Source organism: Leptidea sinapis, chromosome 9 (genome assembly GCF_905404315.1).
Source record: "Leptidea sinapis chromosome 9, ilLepSina1.1, whole genome shotgun sequence".
In the NCBI taxonomy this organism is placed as follows: Eukaryota; Metazoa; Arthropoda; class Insecta; order Lepidoptera; family Pieridae; genus Leptidea; species Leptidea sinapis.
This window is the reverse complement of record NC_066273.1, coordinates 1,139,833-1,152,718: the sequence shown is the minus strand read 5'-3', so window position 1 is coordinate 1,152,718 and position 12,886 is coordinate 1,139,833. Positions and strand designations below refer to the sequence as shown.

General features: G+C 34.2%; 2 protein-coding genes across 2 annotated transcripts in view; one reads left to right on the top strand and one right to left on the bottom strand.

Moving 5' to 3' along the window:
- Positions 1–1,161, bottom strand: part of LOC126965869 (uncharacterized) — a 37,651-nt gene extending 36,490 nt beyond the window's left edge. Inside the window, exon 1 of the mRNA XM_050809639.1 lies at positions 922–1,161. Within this exon, the coding sequence (XP_050665596.1) occupies positions 922–1,024 (103 nt within the window). The 5' untranslated portion in view covers positions 1,025–1,161. The remainder of the gene's footprint in view (positions 1–921) is intronic.
- Positions 1,162–4,671: 3,510 nt separating this feature from the next.
- Positions 4,672–12,886, top strand: part of LOC126965852 (MFS-type transporter SLC18B1-like) — a 28,657-nt gene continuing 20,442 nt past the window's right edge. Inside the window, exon 1 of the mRNA XM_050809614.1 lies at positions 4,672–4,842. Within this exon, the coding sequence (XP_050665571.1) occupies positions 4,732–4,842 (111 nt within the window). The 5' untranslated portion in view covers positions 4,672–4,731. The remainder of the gene's footprint in view (positions 4,843–12,886) is intronic.

Below are 12,886 nucleotides of genomic sequence, written 5' to 3'. Positions count from 1 at the left end.
TGTGTTAAATAATGGCTCTGTCGTATATCCTACTACTCCACAGCTGAATATCTAAGTGATCCCACAGCCCTGAACTAGAATATGATTACTTTATAACAATAGCAATGACTGTTTAATATTGTTCCTTTAAAAGAACGCAAAAGAAAGAATTTCATGTCTTTTACGTGTGTATTATTACACACACCCTTTTTTTATTCTGTCATGAATAGGTTTCGTAGTGCACGCGATCTATAGAATATTTTAGGTCATTTTTTATACACCTTACTATGTCACCTGGGGATAGTGTAGCTTCCCAACAGTGAAAGCAAGTCAAATCGGTTTATTAGTCTCGGAATAAACAAATAAACAAAACTAACAATAAAATCTTTCCTCTTTATAATACTAATACTTAAAGATGAAATATTAAGATTGGCGCTAATTTCGATCGCGGTTTATTGCGTTAACGGAATTACAACACATAATTCGTGAAACGGTTTGGATGAGTTCGACTGATTGATGCAACAACCATTGGACTCTTCGAGTAAACAGCGTTGGAATATTTTTTTATTTTGTTATATAAGTGGTAGCGAAATTGATGGTGATTGTCTATGATAGAGCCTAAAAAAAATAATAAGATACAAAGTAGATCACGTAAGTGAATTAGAAGTACTTTACAGACATTTTGTGTATGTTTTTAGAACTTATTTTGGTATATTATTTAATTATTAGTTAGTTTTTCATATTTAAATTTTGACGAGTGAAATATATTTTTAGGTTTGCTCATAATATTTTGATTATTAGGTATGCGGTCATTTTTAGATTAACAAGTATTGCCGTTTATTACTGGGTCACTTTTAGTTTAAAATGTATTGCGATAATCTTTAATGTTTAGTTTTTATTTTAATTTTAGCATTAAATTTAAATCTATATAACAATACTTACGTAAAGTTGGTATTCCTTCATCCTCTTCTGCGTATCCAAAGTGACAGAGAACCGTCAGACAAAGAACGGAAAGGGTTTTAATGAAACCTTTAGCCATTTTCATATTCCAAAGTCAAAACGATATAGCACTACACATCAATTTTCAGACAATTTTCCAGCCGCGACGGGTTCTGTAGTTCGGAACGCGTCTTGATAGGTCAGTACGCGGACAGGCGCACGTTTCGTATTGTTTGAAGTGAAAGCTGTAGTTTGTTTTATTCGGGCGCTATTTTCGTCACCCTCAGGTATTTCCCCACCATCTAGCACCACGTGTTGAGCGGCGCAGACGATAAACTGCCTTTGAAGCATCATGGTCGCATCTTCTGTGTTTTCTATATATATAATGAAAATGGTCTTTGTTTGAGGGTTAATCACGCCTAAACCACTGATCGTATCGACATGAAACTACCACCATTCGATGCGAAATTTATCCTAGATAGTTTATGGCTACTATTATTTTTCCAATTCAAACATTCCTTCATTAATTTATTTCCTTTTAAAATTCGCCCAGCGAAGCGGTCGGGAACGGCTAGTAATAATATAAAGTTTAAAATAAGTTTAATTTAACGAACAATTTCACCAGTTCAGAACGAGAAGGACATTATGAAAGATTTTGTATATAAATTTATTCATAGGAGCCATTCGATGGCCTCATAATTTCAAAATGGGTTTTCCCTTTTTATATTTATGGAAAGCTATTATAAAACAATTTGTTTAACATGCTTCATCTCTAGTCATGTCTAAATTATTTTATGTATTAATTATTTCTTAATATTTTTACGAATCAGTTATTTTATTAATATTCAAGTTCATTAAAAACAATAATTATTTGTAAAAACGTGAATTATTATCAATCAAAACTTTACATTGGTAGATATGTCAATGACCAAACGCTATCTATCTCTAAGTTTTTATCCATTGTTTACATTACTTAACGCAATTAAGACGTTATTTAAGATAAAGTTTTAGGAAAATGGTTGTTAAATATATCATTGTTATTTTTGAAGTAACATCTGCTTGAGGCACGTTTGGCACTAAACTCGCATATACTATACGTACCTATTTTGACTATAAATTCAGCTATATTATACCTAATATAATATATTCATGATTAATAATAAATTGCGTAAATTTGTTTATTTATGAGGAGGCAAACGGGCAAGAGGATTACGGGATCCCTATCCCGTAATCCTCTGAGGACCGATCCCGTAATCGGTGAGGCAACCGCCCATGGACATCCGCAACATCTGGTGTCAAGAAGAGATGCGAAGAGATTTTTATACTTTTTAGAGCATATTATATCTCTAATGTTTTGGAATAGTGTTTTTGAAGTCGGTTGTTTTTTTGTTAATTTTATTTTTATTTTTAGTGAATATGAAGTACACTAGTCACTAACCAACAATTTGTCTAAATATGTGTAGATATGCTACATTTAAGACTTTTATGGTTTTTTCATGGATGCCATTGTTAGATCTGGACCAAATTACAATGGGACCACACATGAAGCACCAGCTTTCAATTAAAAAAAAATATCAAAATCGGTTCCCCCAGTCGAAAGTTTTGAAGAACAAACTAAAAAAAAAACAAAAGAAAAATCCTTAGATTTTCTTATTTCGCCTGCTACATAAGAAATGTTTGTACGAGAAGTCATTAAATACAACAAATAAAAATATTATTTTAAAATTTACTAAAATAATGTTTATTTGAAGAAAACATTATTTATTTTACAACTTAAGATAAATAATATTCAATTTATTTATCTTTCGTCCATTGCTTGTAACCACAGTTGTACTAGACATAACATGAGTTACTAGAGGCTTATAGTAACTGAAGTATGATATGGTCTAGTTGACAAACTCACATCAGGGTGTTGAATTTCCATAACGGTGAGTAAAACTTGAAAAAAGTGTATTGCCAAGAGCTTTCACGACACGATCTAAAACAGTATTGCCAAGAGCGTTCACGACACGATCTAAGACAGTATTGCCAAGAGCGTTCACGACACGATCTAAGACAGTACTGCCAAGAGCTTTCACGACACGATCTGATACAGTATTGCCAAGAGCTTTCACGACACGATCTAAGACAGTATTGCAAAGAGCTTTCACAACATGATCTAAGACAGTACTGCCAAGAGCTTTCATGACACGATCTAAGACAGTATGGCCAAGAGCTTTCACGACACGATCTAAGACAGTATTTCAAAGAGCTTTCACGACACGATCTAAGACAGTATTGCCAAGAGCGTTCACGACACGATCTAAGACAGTATTGCCAAGAGCGTTCACGACACGATCTAAGACAGTATTGCCAAGAGCTTTCACGACACGATCTAAGACAGTATTGCCAAGAGCTTTCACGACACGATCTAAGACAGTATTGCAAAGAGCTTTCACGACACGATCTAAGACAGTACTGCCAAGAGCTTTCACGACACGATCTAAGACAGTATTTCAAAGAGCTTTCACGACACAATCTAAGACAGTATTGCCAAGAGCTTTCACGATACGATCTAAGACAGTACTGCCAAGAGCTTTCACGACACGATCTAAGACAGTATTGCCAAGAGCTTTCACGACACGATCTAAGACAGTATTGCAAAGAGCTTTCACGACACGATCTAAGACAGTACTGCCAAGAGCTTTCACGACACGATCTAAGACAGTATGGCCAAGAGCTTTCACGACACGATCTAAGACAGTATTTCAAAGAGCTTTCACGACACGATCTAAGACAGTATTGCCAAGAGCTTTCACGACACGATCTAAGACAGTACTGCCAAGAGCTTTCACGACACGATCTAAGACAGTATTGCCAAGAGCTTTCACGACACGATCTAAGACAGTATTGCCAAGAGTTTTCACGACACGATCTAAGACAGTACTGCCAAGAGCTTTCACGACACGATCTAAGACAGTATTGCCAAGAGCTTTCACGACACGATCTAAGACAGTATTGCAAAGAGCTTTCACGACACGATCTAAGACAGTATTGCCAAGAGCTTTCACGACACGATCTAAGACAGTATTGCCAAGAGCTTTCACGACACGATCTAAGACAGTACTGCCAAGAGCTTTCACGACACGATCTAAGACTTTGTTATTCTTAAATTATAACTCTTACTTCTGGGATTAAATACGCAAATTCAATTTATAAACAAAATTTATGAACGACTCGAACCCGCAACCTCTCGCGTTCTGTGCGAGTGCTCTTCCACTGAGCCAACCTTTCGAGTGACGTTGATAAATCTTGTATACATCTTGTTCACTTCTCAGGTTGTGGCTTCATCTACAGGATCTACTTTACAGTTGATAACCTGCTCAACCCCAATATTTTCCATATTAGGAAATTGATCTTAGATGTCGCTCTTGCAAATCTAAACAATTTGTTATTTTATAGTGGTAACTATTAGATACTGCTTAGTGAATTAAGTTAAAATAAGTTGCATTTTACCTAAATTAGTTTATAATTAAAATGATAAAATCTATATTTTATCATAAAAGGTAAACAAGAGGCTTTGCCACTCTCTATACAATATAAATGCCTTAATAAATTGTTAAGTCTGGACAAAAGTCATGCGGCATGTTATAAGACGGTTGAAAGTTCAATCTATTATTATTTGTGTTATATTATTATTAAATAATAATCATTATCAGTTCGCTCAGTTATCGACGCGTCTCCAGAAAATTATCACGTTTGTTTGGCGTTCTGATTGTGCTATTTAACATTTCTGTTGACCCGTCTGTCTGTCGCTAATGTAATATTTTAATAATGCGTCTTCAATTTACGAGCAGACAATGGTCTACGGTTGTTGTGATATCAATCGCAGATTTTTGCAACGCGATATGTGTTGCGTTGCAGGCACCGTTCTTTCCCCAAGAGGTTAGTATTACATAATTAAATGATTAACTCTATTTTGTTATGAAAATAAGGTACAAGACGAGCAGGACGTTCAGCTGATGGTAAGTGAAACGTCCTGCCCATTACAATGCAGTGCCGCTCAGGATTATTGAAAAACCCCAAAAATTCTGAATGGCACTAAGACTGCGCTCGTCATCTTGAGACATAAGATGTTATGTCTCTTTTGCCCAGTAATTTCACTCGTTACGGCGCCCTTCAGACCGAAACACAGTAATACTTACACATTACTGCTTCACAGCAGAAATAGGCGCTGTTGTGGTACCCATAATCTAGCCGGCATCCTGTGCAAAGGAGCCTCCCACTGGTGACAACTCTAACAAACGCTGAAAATTTATATAATTTACTTCTGGTATATGCTTTTCTGTAATTTTTTTAGTCTGAGGTTGGGAAACATGATATAACACGTATTTAAAAACAAAAATCTTAATGTTATTTTTATATTTTCGGTACTTGTACTAATTATTACTATTTTTGAATGAACCTTGATCTTTAAGCGACGGCATCAAAATTTACTTTTTAGTGTTCAAATTGCAAAAAAAATAATTTCATTTAATTTCATCCCTCGTAGATAAGTAATAAGTATTAAGTACCTGTTAAGTTTGCAAAGATCTTTTCTGAATTTGATAGGACTTGAAATTGTGCTGTTTATTGAGTACAAAATTATAGTGCTTTCGTAAAATATCTATGAATTTTATTATCACTTACTTTTGTCACACAACCCTATGAAAATGCAATATCTGACCGAAACACAGAAAGAACTAATATCCTAAACACAGCGGAATTTCAGAGTTAGAGGTTTAGCTCGACCATGTACTCCTGAATTGTTGTCATAATTGTAGACTGCCTATTCGAATTCAAATATTTGTATTTTAAGTAGGATTGTAAGTCACTATTTAAACGTCAAAATATACCACTCATTCGAATATATTATATCTCAGAACGAGCGCAAGTAAATCAGAGTGCTTCTTTGTTCTAAAAACAATTTTATTACAATAAATATATTAATTATTTAAGTCTGAGAGCGATGGCTTCAATTCCAATCGATATACAATATTTTAGTATAAAGAAAGTCATTTAAGTTGCAGTACCACATAAACGCTTTATAACAATTTCTTAACTAATTTATTTTGCACATTTTTTGGGATTGTGTTTTAAAAGCCAGTTGGAGGCTCCTTTGCACAGATCCGGCAGACAAAAACAAACCTATTTCTGTCGTGAAGCATTAAGTTCGTCTGTAGGGAGCCGAAGCTAGTGAAATTACTGCGAAAATCAGACTTAATATCTTATGTCTCAAGGTGACGAGTTTTTCAAGAATCCTCAGCGGCACTGCATTGTAATGAGCAGGGCGTATCAATTACCATCAGCTAAACATCCTGTTCGTCTCGTCTCTTATTTTCATAAAAAAAAAGCATATACATAGTCCTAAAAAGGATTTACTAGCTCGATTGAACCGAGGCGTAAGCATAACAAGTTTATGTTTATTACACCTTAATACATACATTCAAGGATATAATTTCACCAAACAGCTAACTATATTGTGGTGCCTCTTCTGTTACGTCTTTTATTTATTTATTTATATAAATATTTTCAAAATATGAACAAATAAAATACATTGTAAAAACCACAGAGGTTTGACCTCTGGTCTGTTTCACATAAATCTACTATCTGACGTCTGTGTGGGCTTAGTTTATTTGAGAAGTCCTTGAATATATCAAGTACGGACCCTTCTTCCCTAAATTAATTTAGCTGATGTAGCCTATTTAAGACTTGTAAATATTTATTCCTAGTGATTAGTTAAATTTACTATCTTATAGGTACACGATTTTGTTGCAGACGCTTTCGTAGCCAAATAAATTACTTGTATTTTTTTCTTATAAATTTTCAATATTCATGATGTATGAGATTTAATGGACTTACTTCTGTTAGAAATAAATTAATAAAAAATGTTCAAGATTTTACCACTAACAGGGTTAGTTAGCAGTTGTAAAGTTACATGGGCAGTTTATCAAATTTGGAGTAAAAAAACCCACAGTGCAGTACAGTATGAGTTCTCTTTCATTTATAAGTGTAAATAAATTTTTGGCTAAATGGCCTAACGGAAGACAAATTTATGGACGATGCCGGATTCGAACCCGCACTTCTCGGGATACGCCCCAGCACACTCACCAACTACGCTAACCGTCCGAGTAAGTAAATTGTGGTACCAATTAAATTTGTACAATTAATCCCCCAAATGAGGGATTTTACTTAAAAATAACAAATTGTTTAGAAGTACTACTTTTTGAAGTATAGAAATAATATTTCACCATTTCTTATAATATGCTAGTTGCTAGTATCGCGCACCCGGTCATGGTCATCATCTTAATTATTTGGGGTTAAAGTATGAAATTCCCGTCTTCCACCATCTCTTTAAATTCATCGTTATTGTGTGGGCGGTCTTCCACGTGATTTGTCTTTAAATCAAAGTTTCCATAACGAAAGCGTTTAAACCAAAATCGTACGGTGAGTCCATTACAAGTCCCCTCTTCAAACAAACATTGATATTTCGAGCTGTTGCTGCCGCGTTAGGTCCGCGTCGGAACTTACAGTATCCATCTTTCTTGTCTAAGGTTAATAAAATAACAACTAAAAGTAGATAATCGAATGTTGCACATATTTTACAAGAAGAGCTATATAGGTTCCGTGTAAAAAACGTTTCAGTCGAAATCTCACACCATGAAGGTTCTATGCTAATTCGATGTACATATTACAATAAAACGGCAATTTCATACTTAAACCTCTATTAATAACATACTTAATTGTCCAAATGATGTAGCGTAAAAGACAAAGTCTAGCTACTTTACATACAAGATGCGTATAAAAATTAATTTATCTACTTTTAATAACAGAAGCGATAAAAGAGTTTATTTTGATATAAGAATCAATCATCTATCATCACATATGGAGTATGTGCATTAAAATAAATAATCAATTTTTATTGTATTTATGGTTCACTATATCGGAGATAATAGCTTAGACATATAAGATCGATAAATTGAGAGCTTTTTTATAGAACTATTTATGAAAATAATTTCCATTATACATTATGTATCCACCGGTTTTTGCCCCGCACGCGAGAATGTTTCGCAGATGGCATAGTTTTTTCCTCCTTCGTTGATACTTTTCGTTATATTTTGGATAATTTACACTATAACTTTATAAATTATAGCCTATATGTTATTCTGATGTGTAGGCTATATTATTGTATAGTTTCATCAAAATCTATTCTGTACTTTTTGCGTGAAAGAGAAACAAACATACATTCTTACAAATTTTATAATACTGCGGGTACTATTATTACATTTACAAACCTACTACTACTATTTACTATTATTGCTTATTATTATATATTGCTTACACATTTCTGCTTCCCGGCAGAAATAGGCGCCGTTGTGATACCCTTAATCTAGCCGGCATTCAGAACAAAGAAGTCTCCGGTAGAAGAACTGGTAGATGTCCTAAATCGCCTCTTACTTTACCCATGGGCTTAGGACTTCCCTTTTATTTTTATGCCCCGGGAGGGCACAGGGCAAACTGACTGATCATGTCTTGGAAGCTGAGTTCCGGAACATTATATTTAGTTAATATCGTAATAACATAAGTTACATTGATCTGTAATTTCCTTGGCCTAGTTTGATTAACAATAAGATACTAATTAATGAAGTCTCTCGAATAATATTCGTTAATATAAACTATGATAGAGCATAATTACAATATATTACTTTATGTATCTTAGATTTTAATATTGGAATGATTTATTATGAACAAGTACGTTGTTTTGCCATATAAATTAATATCCCGCGCCCGCTCATTTAATGAATTGTCATATGTATTGAAATGTCATTGGCTGAATTATTTGTACTGCAAATATATCGTCGTATAGTCAAAAGGAGGATAAGTAATAACTATAAGTTATGTATTTGTTTAGTGTTGCTGAGTCACTTCTTCTGGAAAATGTTAAAGAATGCCAACAAACATTCAATTTTAGTTTTGTTAGCCCTGGAGAAATAATTAAAACTTTTAAGTCTCTCGACATGAAAAAAACTGGTGATATATGGAGCATTTCTGTTAAAATATTAAATTCAATAATTGATGTCATAGCACCATATCTTGCAATAGTATTTCATAATTGTATTAGTCGTGGCGTGTTTCCTGACCTTCTAAAACATAGTAAAATTACACCAATATTTAAGTCAGGATGCTCTTCTGACCCGAATAACTATCGTCCTGTGTCGGTTTTGCCGACCCTTAGTAAAATTTTTGAAAAAATAATTTTAAACCATTTGGTTTAAAATTACTTTAACTCTCATAAGTTACTTGATTTGAAACAATTTGGCTTTACTAGGGGACGTTCAACAACGGATGCAGGTGTTGAGCTGATCAAGAATATTTTTGATGCCTGGGAGGAATCGCAGAATGCACTTGGCATCTTCTGTGATTTATCTAAGGATTTTGATTGTGTTCAACATTCAACGCTGGTCAGGAAGCTACACCACTATGGCATAAAAGGAACTGCGCTCGATCTTCTGACTTTATATCTAAACAATAGAATTCAGAGGGTCGACGTGAATGACAGGAGATCTCCTGGGACTCCTCTCAGTATGGGGGTACCACAAGGGTCTATTCTTGGACCGTTCCTCTTCCTTATCTATATAAATGATCTTCCTAATCTTATAGAAAAAAACATAAGGTAGTATTGTTTGCGGACGACACTTCACTGATTTTCAAAGTGAAAAGAAACCAAGCTATGTATGACGAAGACGAACGATATTTTATCTGACATTGTGTACTGGTTTAGCGCTAATAACCTATTGTTAAATAGCGAGAAAAGTAAATACATTAAATTTACCGTACCAAATGTCAAAAATGTAAATGCAAATGTTTTGTTAAACGGAGAGGTGATTGAACCAGTGGAATCTGCTATATTTCTTGGCATAACTCTAGATTCCAAATTACAATGGGGCCCCCATATTGAAGGATTGGCGAACAGACTCAGTTCTGCAGCATACGCGGTTAAAAAGATCAGACAATTAACTGACATAGATACGGCGCGACTAGTATACTTTAGTTATTTCCATAGTATTATGTCCTATGGTATATTGCTATGGGGCAACGCTGCCGATATTAATACAATATTTGTGCTGCCGAAGAGGGCTATTCGCGCTATTTATAACCTAGGTCTTGACTGTTGCTTCTCAATATATTCATGATAATGTAATGTATGTTCATAGGCACATAAGTGAATTTGCCAGAAACTGTCATAACCATAATGTTAACAGCAGGAACAGACATAAACTGATGATGCCTACTACTTGGCTAAGTCGAGTTAGTAAGTCTTTTATGGGGCGATTTAGTCCCTGCTCAAGGGTTCTTCTGTCTTAAGTTATTTCATAATTACCTGCCAACATCTTATAGTAACCATATCAAGATTGAAAATATTTTATGTATATAATACTGGATCTGATTTTGATTGCCAAGTCGTAAACAATCAGCCACGCTTGCCATTAGATCATTGCTAACTAACGCACACATATATTGTGGAAGGCTCCTTTGCACAGGATGCCGGCAAGATTATGGGTACCACAACGGCGCCTATTCCTACCGTAAAGCAGTAATGTGTAAACATTATTGTGTTTCGAGCTGAAGGGCGCCGTAGCACTAGCTACGTCTAGTCTAATTTGCCCAGTAATTTCTAGTGAAATTACTTAGAAAAGACTTAACATCTTATGTCTCAAGGTGACGAGCGCAATTGTAGTGCCACTCAGAATTTTTGGGTTTTTCTAGAATCCTGAGCGGCACTGCATTGTTATGACTGCATATCAATTACCATCAGATGAGTAAGTACTTAGCAATTTAAATATTAAGATAATTGTAAGAATTGTTCTCTGACGGTTTTTAGGTAGAGTTTTGGTTGGTTGGATCGATAGGCTATTCCTTAGATCCTAAGTCTGGATAGACTATGACAGCTGTGAAAACGTCGAAAAAATTTGAGATTGACGGTTTACCTCTATTTTGAGCACGCACACTAACACAAAGTGACATACAAATTGCGAGTGTAAGACGTAACTTGTCACGCACACTAAAGTAATAAACCTAGCCTGTTTTCATCGGTTGTCTAGCAGCAAGAGGCTCTATTTCGACAAAAATTATTAAAGGGCTACGCAAATCAACACACTGAAATGGTGGAATTTAGAAAATGAGTGGCCTTCTTCAGAAACTACGTCTTTTTAAGTTTCCTCCTTTCCCTTACTGTGTAGTAAACTGGATTGTTTGTACACAATCTTAATGCGACATTTAATAAAAGTTTACATCGCACAGACATTCAAAACAAAATGTCAATTTAAAATAGCCTTCGAGCAATGCGTCATAAGCCTACGTAAGTTGAAATTATACAATATTATGTGCTGATTTACGATGAACTACATCAATTACTTGAAAACAATTTCTATTGTAATATATTATTGCCATTTTACTTTGTATTCAAGTTGATAAGAAAATATACGTTGATATTAGTCAAAGTCCAAGTGAAATAAACTTTATTTTGACCGAAATGGCCCGTAATGGCAGTAGCCCTATTGAGGCGAGTAGATAGTAGGCTAAGATGTTATATGGCTCATCTTTAAAAGATGGGAGTTTCTTATCAGTTTTTCTCCACATATCATAGCCCCTTTACAAAGTGATGTAGCTCCATGATGGTTACCTAGTGTTGTTGAAATATGTTATGTTATCGTCACTATGGTAAATAATAAATTTGTATTTCTTAAATGAGTACTGCGTTCATTAGGCTTCTATCAGTACCTTTGTGTCATAAATATCTAGAATTTGTTCAAAAGCGTTATAACTGTTTTAAAGTCAAATTGAAGTTCTTCAGCCATGTCGTTACTAGTAATATGCAGATACTGTTCCTTTTTTTTTCAAAAATGCAGTCCATTTTATCTGGAATATCGTAACCAGAGCGATGGCAATCTTTGACAAAAAAAAAGCCCGCTAAGTTTGTTGTACCCATTCTTCTCACGTCTGAGGCATTCTTTTTGGAATGGCTGATAGTTTTTGACTTTCAATAAGTGATGTCACATCCTATTTTGAATAAAAATATTTGAATTTGACATCAAAATTCCCGGATTGAAAACGCTTAAACCAACTAACTGCTACTCTCATTGATACTGCAATAGCTTCAAAAAGTCATTAATATATTTCGCGACTTGCTTTGCATTTTATTCCTTGCTTGTAATAAAATGTATCGATTTTTTTTACGAACAGAAAGAAAAATATATGAACAGGCAAACTCTAAGAAAAAGGCGATTCAATTGATTGTATGAAACGTGTAGTGATTGATAGATTTACAGATGATGGCTATAATAATAGTTTGATAATTATTTACACTGATTTTATCCAAGCTATCGCTTTGAAGTTAAAATTTCCAACGCCTTGTTTTTTTTTAACAGCAAAGTTTTGTGAACCAACATTGTAAAATTATTTTTACATGATTTAAATTTACGTAGAAAACGCAACGAATTATTTGAAAATTAATGATATTATGTTGTTTAAAAACCATTCTCACCAAAAATATCCATCTTAACGGCGTGCTCTCTCTGTGCAACTTTGCCTTATTATTAATTAAAGTGGATAACATTAGATAATACTGTAAAAGATCTCTAAAAAGGGTAATCAGGAAAGACAACGAAACCAAGTTAAAATTACACGAGTTTTAAACATATTGTTTAAAAGTTGTGTAATTTATAAATGAATGAATTTAATATGTTGCAAATAGAACGAGAGAAAGATTGAAACATTGAGTGAATTTACCAAGATAACCCTGACGCCAGTGTTCGGGTTATCAAGACGACAATACAATTACTACATGTTTTATTACATGTTTTATGTAACAGTATCTGGGCAAATCAATTTCACTTTGACGATTGTATTTACTACAATATCTTTATGATAATATAGAATACGCTTTGTT